Genomic DNA, 21,037 nt, shown 5'->3' with positions numbered 1-21,037 from the left:
TGACTTGCAAAATGCTTCTTCTAAAGAACTTAAAAGCTCACCAACTAAGCTATCATTTTTTATAGACTAATAATGGAATTGTGACCCTATTAACCAATATTGTGACAATGTTTATTTGTATGGTCCAATTTTTGGATTAGATTAATATCAAGCATTCTGGGTTTCTATCAGCACAAACAAAATCAGAATATAACCAGGCTCTATCTTCTAAATAATCATTTAAGAAAATGATTCAGATTTTTTTTTTGTTATTGTTTTCAGCCATAGGAAACAAGCGAAGTCATATGGAAGTAATTTTGTCTCTGGCCATTAAACTATTTTTGATGCTAAGAAAATGTTTTTTAAACAGTTGTGAGAAAATGACATTGTACAGAAATATAGTCTTGCCCTTTCATCTTACTTTTATGTGATTAAGACTTGTGGGGAGAACACCAATGCCTTTGCAGAGCATACCACAACTATTATTTCCTCTTCTATCACTCCTAGCAGCCTTAAATCCTTTAAATCCTTTCCTAGAAGGATCTCTTTTTGCTTGGGCAATTTTTGCAATACATGGCCTGCTAACCCTTACCCCCTACCCTGGATCTCACTTATGTCTATCACAGCAGAGTCAGTCTTTCCATCTCAAATCTTCCAAGGAGCATTGTGGATGGTAATTCACTTGCGTAATTGGCTCAAGAGATGAAAATCTTGTATCTGCCTCTCTTAGCCACTAATCTATCCAGCTGACTGCAAGCCTAATTGGCAGCTTGTTTAGTAATTTGGCTCCTAAAGCGTTGTATTGATGTTGGATAAACAGCCAATGGAAGGAGAAATGATACATGCTGCTTCACTTTAGAAGCTAGTGCACTTCCCCCTTATTTTCTGAAAGCATTTAATATTCCATCTATTCTTTTTCTTTTCTGATTTCTCCCTAGATAGATGAGTTCAGAACTGCAGAACAGTAGGGACTGATCCTGATACACAATGTAATTTTATGAAGAATGTAATCAAAATAATAAATTGCTATGCTGTATCTTTTTTAATGTCAATTCTTTTTAACTAAAAAATGGGAATCAGAATAATGCCTAGATGTTTATATTCCTAAAACTGTTTTGGATGATTGTAGAGACATCAGGAGCACAGTTGACAGCCACATTGTGATCTTTAAAATCAGTACCTGCTGTGGTTTTCATAATTCAGTATATTATGGGTATATATGTATATACGGGTATATAAGTATATATGAAAATACCATATTATATAGCTAAATATTTGTGATTACATTTTTAGACATCCCTCACACTGAGCTTTCTAAAAGCATATCCAAAGCACTACACTGGAGTGATTATAGTTTGGGTAAGTCTGCCTGCATCATACTTGCATGTATTCCAGCTAGCACGATAAAGAGAGCAGAAAGGATACAGAGTGGTAACTTCAGTGGGTGTTGGTAATCTTTGTATTTACTCAGCAACCTCAGCAAAATTCTGCTAAGGTCTGAATTGTTATAGTTTCATTCCTACTGCCTCATTGCTTGGCATATTAGAGGAACTGTTGCAGAATGCAGCATGGGCAGAGGCATCCTTTCCTGCAGAACAGACCCTAAATGCAAATCCATTTCTAACCCTCCCAAACACCTAAATATAAAATCTACACTGATGAAAATGAAGACACTGAACCGTCTGGTTTATCTGGTCATTTAGCTTCACAGATCACTAGGAACTGGATTTGCCAGTGCTCTTCCCCTACAAAAAAAAAAATTCGTATTTTATTTTCATGTTTTACCAAACAACACTGGTGTGGGTAAAGTGCATTCTTCCACCTATTCAATCTTTGTTATTACAAGAACTTGTTGGAAAGAGTAGAAAGTATTAGAATCCTGTTTATTCATATCTCTTCAATAACTATTAGTCTTCACTTGAGTCCAAGTAGGGTCAGTTTTATTTCTTGTCTATGGTGACAGAACTGTCACTGGATTGCTCTTCTGAAGAAGCTTCTATGAAACATCCGAAGTTGTGTTTAAAACCTCTCCAAACTTGGTGAAAGTGCTCCCTTGTGATAAGCATTCCATGACCTTTATGAGACGAACTGTAACCTTATGCCAAATCCTAAAGGGAAAGGATTTAAATTATAGTAATAACTCTCAAAAATGGACAGCTCAGTTATTGTTAATTTCAGCAGAAAGATTAAGGATTAAAAGGATATTAGGACTATGCACATTACTGTGGCTTTCTACCTAATCCGAGACAAAGTTGAAACAGACTGCTACTATACTGGAGGTAAAACGGCACTTCTGCAGCCTATCTAATGCCGAAGTGGTTGGAGTACTGTCTTCTGTCAAATTAATCTTAACTAAAGATAAAGATTAATTCAATAAAACTAGGCAAATACCTCTGCATATTTTTTATTACAGGCTAAAGAACAATTTCTGTATTTACTGGGGCCTCTACCAATTATACTACTAGAGGGTAGTTGACAAAGTAGTATGCAATGATGAATCCTAGAGAAGAAAAATGAAGAGACTTTTGGCTAAGACACTGACAACCAAAGAACTTAATGACTCTAATTTTGGACAGCTTTCTAACAAAAGAAAGGTCTGGGAAGAAACTGAATTACCCCATTCCATTTGAAAGTAAAACACATTATGATATATCTTGATATATCTGGTGAACTGCTTTGCCACAGATTTCACTTCACATCAATTCTCTTAAAAATGTAATCCTGTCACTTACATAAGCAAACAATGCTTCCTGATGGTCTCTTTACTGGTAATGGAGACATCAGAATGCAAATCTTAGGAATTACATTAGCATTCGCAATGTCAAGATAAATGTTGAAAGGTAAACTTCTCTACCAATCTAAAAGTCAAAATTTCTTCTCTTTGTACTGAAAAGCAAAAGCAAACATTTTCTTTATGAAATCCTAATACTATGGGTATCTATCACAGCTTTTATCAGAACCCTTTCTATCATTCCTAGAGCTTCTATAGAAAGACAGAAAATAGCAGTCTAAACTTGCCTGTGCCTGGAAACCTGATCAATGAAATTTATACTCCCATCATGAAAATATTTTCTCATATCTTAAACAGCTATTTTTATTCCTCTGAAGTGGCAAACCCTTTTTCCTAAAGCTATCAAGTTACTGCATAAGCCTCTTTCCTTCTTCAAAAAGTAACCTACAGGCTAACAAACCTTAAAGAAAAGTGCTTTTTGCATAAGCTATGACTGGTTCCATTTGCGGCAGTGCTCCCTATTTCCACAGGAGAAAGAATAACTAGTCACCTACCACTGAGCTACTGTAGGAAAGAGTGTCAGAGTCATCTGAGGAATTATTTTTGAATCTTCTACACTTAGGCAGAAGAGCGCATGAAGGAAAGATAGGTACAGTCTTCTATTAACCTGAAGATGTCTTGAGGCTGTACTGGTTGTGTGTAGAGCCTGAAGAACACTGTCTTCTCTTATACTGCTTTTCTCTACATCACAAGAAATTCATGAGCAAATTCACAGTGTAAGCTCTGGTTTCTCCGGTTCTTGTTGCATTGTGGATCTTCTCAAGTTTGGGACTGAACTCTCCTCATTACTCTGATGACTATATGAAAGGGGTCCTGCCTGAACAAATAACCTCAGCTCAACATGAAAAGTCTTTTGCTCTGCAGGGACAGCAGTTTCAAATACCGTATGGCATTCTGTGATCTTTTTTATTTTTGAACTGATTTAGTGAAACAATATGGTAGCAGAAGAAAAAAAAGGAACAGAAGAAAGTCCCTAGAATTCAATTTGCTACAGAATTAAAAAAGAAGAGTATCCATTGGCTGAGTTATGAAACAGATATGCTTTTGTACCCTGGAAACAATCTTGGTAGACTAAAGATAAGAAATAGTGCAGTGCAAAAGGAGGATGCTTCCACAACTCATGTAAATGTTATATTGGTCTGAGAAAGGAGATTTCTATCTATGGAGTTTATATATTTAGTAGACGGAAAAGCAGTGAGTCAAGCAAAAGAAAAGCAGGCATAAAACAGTTTTGTCTAGTGTTTTGGAAATTTATTGCTAGTTTATTCAAATAAGCAAATGTCTACCCTTTCTCTGCAGCCATCTCGGGAAGTTGACCTTCACCACAAACTTAGCCTCAGCCACCTCTGTTATCACAATGTAATCAAAATCTTTTTCAAATCATCATTTTGGTACTGCAGATATTCAGGTCTGATTTTTAATCACTGACATATTAAGCATCAGCAAAACAGTTTGCTTAGCTGTTCCACTGGCAATTTTTAAAAAGGAATGAAAACATGTACCCTTTTGATTACCTTGTTAAAGTGAGTCATGATGGCATTATAGCAGTGCTCAGTATTTCTACTATAATTAAGAATCTGTCATATTTTTCATTAAAACACATTTTTTAAAATGAGATTTATAACTTAGTCATTTCAAACAGTACCAGCCTGAAGTGTAGTATGAAACCTGCCAACTCGATAAAGATATTAACATTTGAAATTTGCTCTTGCAAAAAAGATCAGTATTAGCTAAGATACCTATAAAAATGTTTTGCACAATAATTTATATATTTTACTTATGCAATCTCTGTATTTTAACTAGAAAATATTTTTTTCCTTTTAAAATCAGATTTTTCAGACTTCCAATCAGTCCATCATACTCCAAACCGTGAGGCATGCTAATGTGAAAAAAATCATATCAAGACTGTTTTCAAAGAGAAATAAACGGCTATCTACCAGGCAAAAAGCAAAATTTATCTTTTTTATTCCAGATCAAACTGTCCATACTCTGTAAATTAAGGTAATAACATCCCCCAGATGTCAAGCAGAATTTGTACCCTAAGAATTATGTTTTTTCATGAATAACATCTAGGAGTTTATTAAAAAAAAAATCTGAGAGGATACAGGGATGGAACAGAAGCTGATTGATAAATAAGACTTGTAGAAAAGAAGACAGACAATTGCAAGGAAAGGAACTGGGGTAAATGCAAATTCAATGTATGAAAATGGCACCTGAAGTTCTGAAGCACCTACTAATTTGATATGACATATTCACTGAAATTATTATAATCATTCCCTATGCATGTGTTTCAAATATTAAGAGTACTTTGTAGAGAATGATCTTTCTCTTACTTTTTAAATTTTTTTTGTTATTAATCATTTTCATTAGTGATGGGCACAGTATTGGTAGGGTTATTTTTGTGATAATGTATTAGTTTGTCTAGGAAGTTTTTATACAAACTTGAGGGCATTGTATTACTGCAACAAAGTATGTCAGGGTGTCACACAAAATAGCAGAGATAGTCAGAAAGGGCAAAAAGTCATTGAGAATGACCTTTTCCCAAATCTGTCTGTACAATCACTGAAATAATATTGATTACATGGAGGAAGCTGTGCAAGAAAGTAGATGTTTATAATGTAAAACATTTGATTCTTAATCTAAATCATAGGAAGTAAACAATTTCTCCTAGTACCTTTTTTCAGTTGATAATTATCTACCTCACTTCAGTGGCAGACAAATGGGACTATATCAAGCATCCATAAATCAGAAAATTTATTTAGTAGAAATGCAGAATAGGATGTCAGATTCTCTACTGTCTGCTGGTAACAATTCGTATCTAATATTCTTTCTTGTATTTTCTTCACTGCTTTTCAACATAGCTTTTCTTCACCTTTACAGACCACATCTTTCAAACAATAAAATGCTCTGTGCTGCTCAAACTTTTTTGCTTCAATAGTTTCTTATTGCTGTACAAGTAAATCTACATCCTTTGTTACTAATATACACAAACCTATTGGTATGTGACTTTGACTCCAGGCTGAGAACAGGCTATAAATTTAGAAATCAATATCTAACTCTATCAATATTCATTTTACTTTTTCAATACAAAATACAAAGGTGAAAGAGCAGTAAATAAGCTAGAGTACTGAAATAAATTGGTTGTTCTTGTCACAATTAATAAATGTTTAACCAATAAGACTGCTACAGAAGTCTATAGCTTTGTAAGTTGTCTGAAAGTAGCAGGAGTTACCCTTGTGAGTCTCAAAAGCATAAAGCATATTTCAATATTTAATTATATCACCAGTCATTTTCTCTCAGAGTACCTAATTCAAACATATAAATTACCATTTTCAACACCATGCAAAGTGCTACAGGAATTAATTTACCCATGTCATTTTTTCAAATGAAGTTTTTGAAAATAAAATATTTTTTTCTTTAATCTGTTTGTGTTAGGTGAAACTTTATTAATTTGCTGTACACATAGCTCAGGAAAAAGCTTGCAATTAATCACTCATTTACAGATAACCTTTCAGGTGTCACTATGATGTTAAAAATGGAGGGATATTATTACCGCATTTTTTTTTATTTTGCAATTTTCATTCATGTAAATGTATAATTTTCTTTCTCACTTGCTTTCAAGAAAAGAAGTTTTCCTACAAATTCTTATGTATAAAATCTAGTTCTTCTGTTTCTGCATTTTGTTTAACTAATACTACTGACAGGAAAAGAACCCACTAATGAAACAGTCATTCATTTTAATTCAAGCTTTCCAAATGTTTTTCTATTCTAATAGGAACCCCTTTTCCTTTCATAAGATGAAATACTGACACAAAAAAACAAACATCTTAAAGGATAAACAATAATTCAGTTGTGGGGAGATTAGCTATGGAGAAAACTCCATTTATTTTACAAAATATTACAGAACTGTATGTATAAATTTATTCAGTTTAGCATACTTTATATTTGTTTAAAAATTCTCATGGATCAAATGTAGAAAAAAATGTTTATAAGAAGAAACAAAAATCCTCACTTCTTTTGTACAGAACAAAACTTAAAATTTGGAATTTGAACTTGAAAATAAAATAAAAAATGGACATTAGTTAAAAATACCTCATATGATATCTTTACCCACCATTACTCTCTTTCATCAACCATGTAAAGGTAAATTTTTGGGTAAATCAGATTCTAAAACTGTAAAGATGTGGATACATAATAGTGAATGATCATATGAAATATTTGCTTTAGTATCAAAATATTGGTTTTGCAAAGTTATGCAGGGGAGCCAGCTTTTAAAATAAAATACCAAATGCTTAGAGCCCAAGGTAAAATGAATAATAAAATGAATTTCATGATACTTCATACCCTCTCAGTACAAAATGACATCCTCTAGTACTTGAAAGTTGGGAAGCGAAAATCACCTTGTAGAAATAATTATATTATCCTCCCTTCAGTCATTAAATATTTTTCTTTTTCACTTCACATATGTTCAGAGCCTTAGAATCTGACCCATACATTCTCTTTTTCTGTACTGTTGCCACTAAGGTGCTTTAATAACATTTTTTAATATTATTCTTGGTCTGCTTCTGCCACTGAGGTTTGAAATCCTGAAATTTCAGAAAGGGGAATTCAGTTGGAATACAAATATTAGGCTTCTCTAAAGATTATCTACCTAGAATGCATTTGAAGAACTGTATGTGTAAGGATATGTTGCTATAATAGTTGATACACGATTGCTACGTGCAATCCAGAGACTCAAATATTACCAATAAGTAATCTCACATAGAGACACACACTACCTAATCTTTCTAGTATGCACATATATAATTAATATAAACAAACTGATGATAGTCCTTTAAATCACAGCTAGCTATTGAAAAAGCTGTTTTGCAGCTGTGACATCAGCAAAATGCATGCAATAGTTGTGACCTCGCATCTGCAAAAATCTTTCAGAAAGGTGCTTGCAGTGCTCCCTGTTTCATCTATAGCACTAATTTTAAAACTGTTTCACAGCCTTATCTCCACATTTTCAATTGTTTACCCAGGAATTCATATTCTATCTGTACTATGCATGATACTTACAGCATGCATATGTCTTCCTCACAGGAAAAATGGTATCTTAACTCTTTCCGTCTTGTAATGCTTGAACCAACATAAACAGGAATCTTTAGTGTCTGTGATTCTCAGCATACAAAAAAAAAAGATTTACTCTCTTGAAAGAAAGATAGATCTTTAAAAAAGTCTAGAAATTGGAAACGTTTGAGGGAAAATTAAGAGAGTCTATTTATTTCTTAATCTCCATTAAAAAATAAGGATAGGATAGATCTGAAGTTATCTGGAGAGTTACTGAATTTATCAAGCATTTCTCCAGGTCACTGACCTACTGCTTTGTATTTAAAGATTTAACATTTTGTGTTTTGTGTTCTGTCCTATGAAATTGGTTACCTGTGGGTCCTGGCAGGGGAGCAGCTTTCCTTCTCCGTTTGATGTCTCCCATACACAACGATCCTAAATGTACACTGGTTTGTCTGCAAGTAATTATAGGAGAAAACTATTAACAAAGGAAGGAAAATACCACATAAATGCACAGCTTGTATAATCTGAACCTATATCAAAACACTCTCAACAAAGATGAAGCTGCACAGTGAAGACACCAATCTTGTTTATATCGAAGGATAATTATGTTTGTTGACAAGTGCTCAGTATCTAAATGTAGCATCATAAATTGTTACTTGAATGAATAATATAAAAGGAATGCTTTTTAATTTTCAAAACTGGCAATCTTTCTACCTCAAGATAAAACGAAACGCTGTTGCTTCTGACAGGAAAGTAGCGAAGATTAATTATGTACAGAGATCACAATATTGTTGGTAGGTTATCAATTGGCTAGTAATGCCTAAATGTCAGAACAACATTTATTACAGGAAAAATATTACCAACCTCTTTTAAGGTAAGATGAAAAACAATGAAAGAGAACATGAAACAGTAAACTCTTCAAAGGTATGTGAAATTAACTTGTTGCACATCTATTCGTCCTTTTCTAATTCACTAGCAAGACATGAAAATAACACATAGGAAGCACAGTATCTTGCATACTCTCTAAACAATTATGAGATTAAAGTACTGGAAAAAAGGGTGGAGCTGTAGAAGACAGCAAACAAGCAAATCTTCTCGTATCACAGCAACTATATGTGGTCAGGTACCACAGAAAAGAGTAAATTCAGAATTTCCAGATCTGGAATTCTAGCATATAATCTGGTTTAAAGTCTTAAAGGAGAACTATAGTTACATTTTTTCTTAAAGTAGTACACAATCCCTGTAGAATGGAAGATATGTGGCCTGAATTTTTGAGAAGCAATAGAACAGAAGGGAGAAAATACAGAGTAATTTATGAAGACATATTAAAATTATGGAGTTTATAAATGTTACTTGGAACAGTGATCCTTCCTACAGTAACGTACTGAATTTTGATAAAACTACAAGCTGCAAATTGCATCTGATAGTGTACTATCGCACAGTAATACACTCTCACTCAAGAGACCTGGTTTCACGTTGGATATATGACCTATCATTTACTGCATTTATGAACTTTTTAAAGCTGTGCTGCTTCTAAATGAAAAACAGATGACCAGGTATGTTGAGACACTACTGAGACTGCTTAGCAATGTAAAAAAAAATGAAAATAATGCCTTGCTGAAAAAGGTGACAGTGTATAATCTTCTACATACTTCTTTTAAAAACAGATGTTGTAAATTAGCATGGAAATACTTTAGTATATTTATTTAAATAATAGAACAAATTTAAGTTTTACACAGAAGTAACTTGCTTCAGTTAATGAATCTCTATTTCAGCACTTACTTAACACTCTTATTTTAAAATGTACTGTTTTCCTTCCAAGTCTGGGCAATTTTTCAGAAAATTAATATTTAAATAAAATATGGGAAAAACAATACTAGAGAAAATAAATAAGAAATTTATATAACTTTTTTTAAAAAAACGCCAAATATGTTGTGTGTTAAATTGTATGTCAAATGGTATTCAACTACATTTTTTTTTCTTCAGAATGAAAAAGGGAGAAAGTCTCCAGGAATACAAGAAGGATGAAAGATAAAAATTAATAAAGTCAGGCAATTGAACCTGAAGACCTGAGCTACAGGAGTAAAAGCTAGCAGTGCTTGAGTTATTTTACACAGAATTGATTATCTGTTACACTACATTGAGATATCTAGATTATTGATCTGTAAGATTATGGTACTTGGGTCTCCCCACTTTTCCTCTAGGCACACAGAATGGAGTTGCAACAAATAACACTAAGTAAGGACTACTTTGTTATTGTTGTCACCCTTCATGTAGAACATAGCAGTTACTTTTTAATTTAAAATCAATGAACGTCTGAAAGGCAGCCTTGTTCCTTCAGCATAAATGAATCATTTGTCTTTGCAAAGCACAACAATGCGACCACTAGCCAAGGTGAGCATGGATATTTCTTTGTTGTTGTTGAAAATTCTATATGCCACAAATAAATAGCAATATGCTAGAGCACCAATTAAGCTTTGTCAAATACAGTTTTATGGCCACTAACATCAAACATCAGACTAACTCCCGAGTCTACAGAAGCATTTAGTTTCACCAGGTCTTAACATTTGATGCACACTGCTGATACACATCACAGAAAAACAAAAGGCTACATTTTTAAAGAGGAATGGACACAGAACTATCACTATTCCTGAACTGGTAAGTCAGGGGAAATGAAGTATTATACCTTAGTTGTAAAACAAACACATCCTCATGCACAGTACATTTTGAAATGCTTGTAATGGAGGTACTAAATAGTAGGGAGAACTGACCCTCCGTCAGGCTAACTTCAGCATTCTGTTTCTTAGCATTAAGTCAGAATAGCAAGGATTATAGAAAGGAAGAAAGCTATTTGCCTGAATTCTCTCTACTTATCCATAGCTTGCTTCTAGCTATCATTTATAAATAGTGCTCTGGAGGGAAACTAGGCATTTTATTGGGGGGGGGAGGGAACTTGTTAAGACCACCTTGCCTGAAAACTTGGCTTTTGATGTGCTGGTGACAGGGACTGGAGCAAGCAGTGTCAAATGGAATAATTTTTAAGGAAAGACAACAGGAACTTGTCGCCTCATTGTATGCATTTACAAATAGAGGCTTTTCAGAGTATTAGGCCTAGTTAAAGCTGCCCTCTGGATAAAAAGTGTTCCCAAGCAGCCTCAGACAAGCTTGGGAGACAAACAGATGTGACTATGGTCCCTGGCGTTTGGCAAGAACACTCACTGTCAATAAGAAAAATATGAGCATGGACAGGGCATCAGCTGCACCACGGTGGAGCAGGCCTGCAAGTGTCATAGCAGCGGCAAAGTTGTGGCAGAGGGAAATAAGAGGGCTGCAAAAGCCAGGCTAGTGTGAACTTACACTATCAGGCCAAGAATTTTTTATTGTTGTTGTGTCATGCCTCAACATATTAAACAAAGGAACTGGCAAAATTATTGTCAATTTTTATTCATTCTTCATCTTGCATACTGTATTTAGATCCTCCTTTCTACTCAGCAAATAAGAGCTTCAAAAATGATGACAGGCTGGGGAAGTCTGGTAATAATAACAAAAAATAACAAAAAGCCTCCATTAAAATAGTAAGTATAATAAAAGTAGTTCTGTTCCAGCAAGCATTTTTTTCCTCTGCTTTAAAGTGATTATATAAAAAATAATTCACAAGTATCTATGCACACTTGTGACAAACATTCATCTGGACAGAAATTTTGTTACCTCCATCCTAAATAGTTGCAGTCTCCCTATTATGTTTTCTCCTCAAGGTTACTCAATTACTCTCACTATGCTTATATCTCTTTAAACTTCCCCCAAAAATCTATCCAGGTCTTCACAGTGCAATCTCTTCTTTTTCTGTAATTTTTATATTTTCAGTATGCAAATATGATGAGTGCCTATTCTGCAATTACACAATAGCTTATTACAAATGGCTTGGGGAGGTTAGGTCATTTTTATATCTAACCTGACCTTTGTGGTCGAAAGACTGTTTGGTTACGTTCTCCAAATAGACTTCTGTTCTGAGAAGGAACTCCCTAGCTGTATTGTTTTAATGGAGAGCCATCTTTTGAACCACTGAACATACAAAGCAATTCCTAATTTGTTTAACTCTATTGCTAGCAATTATCACCTTTGCTGTTATCAGAGCTAAAAGTTCACCAGTCCAGTCAATGAGAAGGATCCTAATACAATAAACTGGCACCAGGACATCAGATTCTCTTGAACATGAGTCCTAGCTCACTGACTGATTGATGGCATGCTTCTGTAACCACTACCACCCTAAGGGTAAGAAAACCCCATTTTCCCCCTAAACTCCTAATCAAATGTAATAATTTCTGTGATTAGTTGTTTCACAGTCTCTTCAGAAGTATGCCAGGGAGATAAAGTGCTATATAGCAGGCAGCTTCATATGCACCAGTACCATGACCTAAACTAGAAAGATTGTCACCTCATTTAGAGGACCTCTGGGTGCTATCACATTCAAAACAAAACATTTGCATGTTTATTTTACATTTCTCATTGTAACAATAATGTGTGTTGATCATCTTACTCTACTGTCTCTCTTCTTTTAGCAGCTGTCACTTTCCTTGCAAGCTACAATCCTGTAGTGGATATCAGACGTTTCTGTTGATGCACTGTAATTGTGCCATTGGTACAACAACATTAAATACAAGCTTAATCTCATCCCTTAGTACGTTTAGGCCTTTAAAAATGTACGTATTTCAGCAGTGTCAAACCATTGGACAGACTACATTTTGTACGTCTATGACACTGCACTGCAGAGATTACTTGTGAGTAATGAAGGTGATGGTTATGTTTTCTGTTTGTGTCAAAAATGCATAGAAATGTTGATTACTAATAAAGACAGATGTAGAAGAGTTGTTTTTGTTTAACAATTTATATTTATTAGTTTTCTGTACTTTAATTTGGAAAATACTTTGTTGTGTACTCATATAAGGCAATAATGTTTTCAAGAATACTTGATTTTTATATCATAATTAAATGAATCTATAATGATCAATACTTGCCTATCCAATATATTTTAACAAACATCTCTCTTACCTGTGGAATAAATCCACAGCAAATAGTAACACACTGTTTTGCCACAGTATCAATGCATTCCTGCAGATGGCTGTAGAACTCTTCAATTTTATCATCATTGAATGCTCCAGTTAATGTAGAGGCTTGATAAATTTATAAGTGAACTTCTTTCACAACAGATCATAATAAGGCAAGAGTTGATTGGTTTGGTTTTTAGAAGGGACATGGGAGAATTATTTTGAAGCAGACACATAACCATCACTGTCAGTTCTCAGTCTTAGAACAGAAATAGAGACGAAACAGATTTGAACATGAGTGAAGAAAGAACACGGTGAGGACCGCAACTCACTTTAAGCTTGAAATGATTTGATAATTTCTTATAAAGTATAATTGAGTAGGGAGTATGTGAAGCAGAATATAAAAATATAAAATATATAAATTTATATTTTATATAAAATATAAAAATGAAAAAAATGGAATTTACCATTGTATTACACAAAATAAAGCAAGCCAATAAAATGGTTACAATAATGAAAATGAGTCATACCCCTCAACTTTACAAAAAAGCCCTCTATAACCCAAGGATACCTCCCACAATTTAAATATCTTTAACACAAAAATACCATAGAAGAAGTTCTCAGATCCTTAAACAGATTGGACCTATTATACAGGTTGAATCAATTATAACATGGCTGAAAAAGCACAGACTGCTGTGATGGTTACTAATGGAAGTGCATCCATCAGCACTGCCTAAACAGGGAACTGGCATTTACTTTTACCTCTTACTATATTTGACTGAGTTTCTGTAAGTATGGACTTAATCAAAAGTTAACACTCAACTCCCTGTCACATCAAATACACATACTAACCAATTGGTGCTGTAAATTTGAGAAGAATTCTGCACAACCTCAGCATAATCATTCTGATCTTTGCCTCAGTTATGTATTTCAGTATAACTATGGAAAAAGAGATGATGATTTGACAATATTACACTGAAAAATGCAAGGGGCATTTCTTTTTGAGGAAAAAGATATTCAAAACCAATGGCTAAGAAGATTATTAAGAAAGATTTGTTTGTAAATCTCAAATTGCTTATTTTGCTTGTAGCATATAGTCTGGCCAAAAAGTGGGCACAGCCTCTGGTCCCCAGTTGACTGTAACCCTGCTGTAATGCATGTGCTGCACTGATCACTACTTAGAGGGCCTGCCCTTGTCCATTCTGCAAAGCTGTCCACATTCTTTTGCTCTCAAGCACGGTGCATGTGCAGTTCCAGTAGAGGCACAGGATACTACTTTGAGGACAAAGTTTCTATGGAATAGATGAAGACAAACAAAAGCCATCAAAATAGTTACTTTAACAATGCAGACCTGGATTCTTAGTATTATGGCATATAGGTATGGTATATGAGGGCAGTCTTGAAAACGAATCCAGTCACGTTTTGTTAAAACTCTTTTAGATAAACATCACTCAGTACTTGCATTTACCTGGTTATTTATCTATCTAGCATGTATGCCTAGTAATGATTTTGGGCCGTGAGTGAGAGCATTCAGTGCCAGAATGCTAACCAGAGTCTGCACTAATGCTACTATGATGGCTGCTTTCTTGCTGAATGGTTTTTCCTATGAATCTTTACAGCAAAAATATTGTTAGAGATTGGACACTGAGCTTGTATCTTCAGTATGTAAATGAGATCTACATTTACTTCCATCAATCCTTTTCAATGGAGAACTAGAAAGATTTCATGGCTTTTATGGAACCGGCAAAAGCTGACATTGATGATTTTTAAATCACAAGATCGATTTTGGAGATCAAGCTGGTTGAATTTTGGTAATAGCTTATCTAGAGAATCAATTAAGAGACCTATTAGTGTCATCTTACTACAGACACCAAAACCTTTTGTATGGAGCTTGGCTTATGTACTCTGGCTTTTAACACAGAAAACTTACAGGAATCAAACTAAAAGAAGAATAAAGTGGAGAATTCTACATTCTATAATACTGAATTGAAAAAGAACTGGGCAAAAGATAAATATATTAAATATACTTAAATGCTCATATTAATTTTGCCACTAGAAGATTTGATCAGAATACAGATATGATTAGATATGGCTATCTAATTGCCATATAAATTATGGCAATATGGCATTTTCATGCCAACAACAGCAAAAATGTGAAAAAAGTGCACATCCCAACAGAGGAAAGTAGCTAGTAGTTTGTAAAAGCAATGTTTAAAATCACAAACTTCAAAGCAAATAGGTGATTAGTACAAATCATCTCTCTCCTGGAAATCAGAAACTTAAAAATCTCATTCTCTCATTTGCATGATTCTGTTTTTAGTAAGTGAATCCACTCACAAATTCACATATATTCTCTCCTACTAAAGGCAGAGTGCTAAAAATTGGCAAAATAATAGTGAAATTATACAATGATATGCAGCACATACATATTAATTCTGAATGTTTAGGAAGATGAATATAGATTTCGTCTTGGTATCATTCCTCTCAGACACCATTTAGGCAAAATCAGAATTCCACACCAGATTCATCTACTTCCTTTACAAGAATTGCACCTTTTCTTCAGACTTGTCTAAAGAATGATATCACCTACATAACATCTACCTCCAGAAGTGTGAAAAACATTACATTAGCCACAAGAACTTTGCACTTTATTTTCCTTTTATTAAGTTCTGAACAGATGTACTAGAACAATGAAACTCTAACAAACTTCTTTCATACTAAGACAGACTGTTCACAACACAGCTTTAGACATGGTTGACATACTTGTTTTAATGGAAGGCCTAGTGCAACCCCAAATATGAATGAGAAAATACAGTATTTTCTCTCCCATCAGATCATCTCATCACCAAATATTGTATCCTAATACTTGCCTTTATGTTGTCTTTTCCAGTAATTCCGAGCTTTGTTCAAATGCAAAAATAGTCAAAAATTCACTTAACTAATCAACTCTACATAATTTTAAGAAACACAAGAGAAAATAAAAAACTTATACTACTAGATATGTTGTGACACCCAATCTCAAGACACATTTACGTTATTTGAGAATCAAGAGTTTCTACAAAAAAAAAAAAAACAAAAAAAAATCTGCATTAGAGGCTTGGTGCCCTCAGAAAGGATAATGCATTGTTTTTTCTTGTTTCTAATTAGTAATTTAAGCATATGTTCAGCATTTAACTCTAAATGTTTGCCTTTTCCCCAAGCTCTAAGACAGCTGTCCAAGACATGAATGCCAGAAAACATTTAAATATCAACATCTGTTGAATTATGTTAATTTAGTGTAATATAATTGGGCATGAGTTGGAATTGATCAAAAGTATATGAATTAGACAAAGGCAAATCCAAACCAATAACTTGGTGTACAAACAAGTCAAAGAACATTGAGGGAATAAAAACAACAAAAAAACTTCTGTTAAAAATTAAATAACTAAAATTATAGTTTTCCTCAACAAATGCTGTGATTTTGCATTTTCAAGACACAAGTATCTATAATATTTCTGATTTTTTGACAGTAAGTTCCATTATTATTTTGTGTCAAGCAGCTGCTGAGAGAAATAAATGTTCATAAATGTGTAATTGTGAAAAGTAGTTAGAAAATAGGTTGCTATAGTAGAATATCATCTTGTTACAGTTACAGTACAATAATCTATTGTTCCATAAATTCTAAAGCAAATAGATTCTTGTTTCTTCTTGATTTTGTGCCAATGTTGTTGATATCCACATGATACAGGCCCTGACACAGCTCCCAAGTGGCTGGAAAATATTTTTTGACTTGAGCAACAACCACAGGTTGAAACAGATACTTCCACAGAAAGACTCTTGATAGCTTACTCTGCTACATTATTTCTTTGGGATATTTCTGGATACATATTTATTTATTAAGTATTACAATCCCTAAATACAGTAAGTACAGGACAAATGTATTTTGTTGAAAAGAATTTAAAAAATATGTCTTACCTATATACATCTAGATTACACTCACAGAGTGAGGTTAAATCAGTGCAAACATTAGTGTCATAGCCATAATCCTTTACTTATAAGACATGCACAGATCAAAGAAGCAACACTGTAAAAATCCACCATAAAGATCGAATACGGTAGCTTAGAAATAGAACAAGAGAAGTGTCTCTTAAGGTTGGAAGCACTCAATCTCAATTCCAATTTCCTTCTTCGTCTCTATGCTGAGAATGTGGGCAAGCTTAGCCAACTGGAATGCATGTGGTCCACTAGTAGGGATCAGTAACTGAGTTTATGTAGGTAAACAGCCAGCCCAATGTAATGATTTTTAATTGATCTTTCAGACCTAGTTATGGACCACTGATCCAGAAGCTCTTCTGTTTCACTACAAACTCTATGGCCAGTCTTTAGTGTACTGCCTTCCAACTGGTTCCAAGGAAGTAACTGCTGTATACCTGGACCCCAACTTCATTCTCCTCCATAGTCCTTCCATTTCCATTTTTTAATCCTGTTTCACAAACAACACTTCAAACAGACTGACTGGTTGGCCTAGACAGTACAGCCATAATTCAGTCGATAATCCGGAAAATAATAAGGTCATAATTGCATGCAAGAAGGGGTAAGCGAAAGATCACGAAAGCTGAGACTGAATAGATGCTTCCTTAATACTCTGCACCCATTTGCTTCAGTAACTGTCACTCAAGTCCATCAAATATAAAGGGTCTGTATGTATAGGACCGAATGCAAAATTTGACTTTGTAATAACAAGAAAGAACAGGTAAAGAAAGTCAAATAAATGTTGTTTTTTGGGTCTTTTTAGTTTCAAAATTCTTTATTAGTATATATATATATGTTATATATATATATTATATATATTATATATATATTATATATATATTATTATATATTATATTATATATATATATTATATAATATATTATATATATATATAATATATATATATATTATATAATATATTATATATATTAGTATAAACTCTTATACATTCCTCCAAATCAATCTTAGTAATGGTATTAGCATTTTTGAAATATATGTAAAGTAATAGCACCTTTAGCAAAGCAAAGCAGATCTGTAGCCTGAATAATAACCTCTTCTTCCTTTTGGCTAGGACAGTTGCTGAACATTAGCTTCCAGAAAGACTGAGATATTACAAACGACTGATTTCAAATACCACAATGAAAATAAATACAAAAATTCTATATAATAGAATATTATATAGAATAAGGTACTTTTATTTTATTCTAACCTCATTCTCTCCATATGCAAAGTTATAATTTGAATATAAGTCAATGTATCTATTCCTATGATCAGAATTTAGTGACACAGAATCAGTGAATGTGTCTCAGTAATGGTTACTACTGCATCATTAGAGCGAATCTGCACCAGTGCTGCTTTAGGTGTATCAGATTCAAGGAACCCTCCAAGATTAGTAGGAACCTGATGTACAGACTGCACAAAAAAACTTAAGAGATGCCTTGCTACAGAAACAGGCAATCCCACCCTTCCCTCAGGCATGGATATTCATCCCTGTGTTTGTGGCACAGAGCATTCATGTACCTGCATGGTGAAACAGGTAAGAGAAGATCCAAATTTTTGGGGAAAAAATACCTACTTTTGTTTCAGTACAGATCACTACATCAATGTAAGTCACTGTATGGCCACACAAGCTGTCCTGATGGCAAAGATGAATGGTAGAAATAAATGGGAGAACAGAAAGCTGCTGCTCTTAATGGTCACGTTGGTTAATACAAGATTAAACTGTTTGCGAAACTACAGTGTAAGTTACTGTGCATTAGCTCCTTCACAGAGCTTCAAAAGTAGGAAAGATCTTCACTCCTTCTCTGAAGCCCAAATTAATTTTATCCTAATGCCATTAGCATTTTAAGAGGTAAGTTGAGAGAAGCAAAGCTAGAGCTTTGGAGCTCAAACTGGAGAAAATAGCATTGTGACAACTAAATAAAATGAGAAGAAAATGCATTTTAAAGTGTAAGAAACAAGCATACTGTGTGATAAAATTCAGGTATCTGAAAGTGAAATTTGCTTTTCAATCCATCCAGGGGAAAACTCAATCCAGATGGATTGAGGACAAATTGACTTTCTATTAGTTAGCACATTAATGTTTACCTGAATTCAATTTGGAAAGAAAAACCTGTAATACTGTTCAACATTGAGCAGCTTATTTATGTACAATATTATGAAGTGTATGAGGTTTTAGTATAATAACAATGAAATTCTCTTTGTGGTTTTGTAGTTAAAATTTTATTTAGCATTAAGGCTGCAATGAAACTGTTTGGAGTATGTGGTAAAATATACTTTTCAAACCCAGCATGGTTTCTGTATTTTCTGACTCGTCTACTCATCACATATGTTAAGTTAAAATGATACTTTAAGATACTTCATCACCAGTGTTAATTTAATCAGTTGATGCCCTAATCTATTAATGAATCAATACATAGGCCTCAAGATATTCATAAAGTTAAATCTCACTAAAGCATCACATACTGGTTATGTTTTCAAACAATAATCAGATACTTTCCCCTTTACAGAAGCCTTTTCAGGACCTGAAAAACAAGGCCATACTATAGAAAACTCCATCAGAAGAATAGTCCTCTTCCAAAATAGCACCATCTCCTAGTCTTCTTGAAGTGGCAAAACACTAAACTCATGGAATATTGTTGTCCCTGAGGGACAACAAGGGAAGAAGGGAAGGAAACAACGTGTCTCAAAAATTCATGTAATTCAATCGGAATATATTCTACATTAATCTATAAATATTACTAAGCACCAATCACAACATCAGTATTATTGTTTTGCAGCACTCAAATGAAGAGATAAACTGCTTAGTTAATTTTTAATGATGTAAATACATTTGGCTTTTAATGTTATTTCTGAGTCTGGGGTTACAATTATTATGTTTAATAATTTTACACTTAAAAAGGAATTTTAAATATAACTTCCTTTTAAAGTATTTCTGTTGGGAGTCTATGTCAGTGTGGTTGCAAAAGTGAATCATGTAGTAAAAAGGCTACACATTCCTTAGTTTTACTGCAGAGTAAGTTTGTGCACATTTTCACATATAATTTTCAAAAAAAAAAGGCTCAGTTCACCTCCTCTTGTGTAATTTCATTCCACAAAAGCCACATTAAACAACTACAGTTCTTGTAATTAACCAGTAGTCTAATGTACACTTCCCTTATCCCAATCTATTAGCAGCTGCTCAAAAAATGTAGTAATTAATGGTTTCATTTATTTTTGGCAAACCTGCAACGCGACAAATAGTTTTGTATCTGCTGCAAATTAGGACTCTTTCCCAAACAACAGATGACATGGTGGGAAAGAGGGAGCAGACAGATTCCTTGCACATCTTTGTCTCTTTAGAAGATCAAATAAAGAGCAGCTGTAATGCTATCTGTCACATCTGTGTTAAAAATAGTGATCTGCATCACCAGATGAAAATGAATGAGTGCTGTACAAATAGGCGTTTTCCTTATAGACTGGGAAAGGCTAAAATTTATATGTCTAACGAAAGCAATAATACACTTTAAATAGCTCTCATCACATTTAGTGCATTTTTTTCATTTTAGGAGCTTCCTTTAAATACTAATTCATAGAGAATAACATTATTCATACAAAATAAAAATCATAAATGTGTAGTAGAGACTTCCTCTTTCACCAACACAAAGTACCTAAATTTAAACCATATCGAAAACTACAGAAAGGGAGGAGGGAAGGAACAGTTACAGAAAACACAGAGAAACTATGAATAACATTCTTTTCTTTTTATTGATACTTATCACCAGTTAGTAGCCTCTGACATTTTGTCCTTTATATATAGACACTTCTTGCACTACTTTCAGAATCTTCTTTCCCTGAAGGTGTCTTTCACAGGTGTATACACCTGTGTTGCAGGCTGTGCTGTGTACCATGGCAAGAACAGACTTCAAAGACTTCTTGCCAGCTCAATACAGAGCAGCAACAGGTGATCACGGGAGGAATGGCATACAGTCCTCATTTCACCCTACAGTAACTGCTGAGCAGCTGGCTCCTGTTGATTTTTTAAGGAAATATCAAGGCAGCACATCTAGCTCAGGTTAGGGTCTATCTTGCAGCTGCAAAGAGGATTTAATTCTCTCATGCTAACCTGCTGCTACACTCACTAGATTATTAACACTACATCAATTAGCTAGTTTAA

The 21,037-nt window shown here is 33.9% G+C and overlaps 1 protein-coding gene across 1 annotated transcript in view; it reads right to left on the bottom strand.

Annotated features, from left to right (window-relative positions):
* GPATCH2 (G-patch domain containing 2) overlaps window positions 1-21,037 on the bottom strand; it is a 124,665-nt gene that overhangs the window by 7,945 nt on the left and 95,683 nt on the right. The window contains exon 9 of the mRNA XM_062571806.1: window positions 8,195-8,277. Coding sequence (XP_062427790.1) covers window positions 8,195-8,277 — 83 coding nt within the window. The remainder of the gene's footprint in view (window positions 1-8,194; window positions 8,278-21,037) is intronic.

The sequence above is a fragment of the Rhea pennata genome, chromosome 3 (assembly GCF_028389875.1).
Source record: "Rhea pennata isolate bPtePen1 chromosome 3, bPtePen1.pri, whole genome shotgun sequence".
Taxonomy (NCBI): domain Eukaryota; kingdom Metazoa; phylum Chordata; class Aves; order Rheiformes; family Rheidae; genus Rhea; species Rhea pennata.
This window is presented reverse-complemented; position numbering and strand designations above follow the sequence as displayed.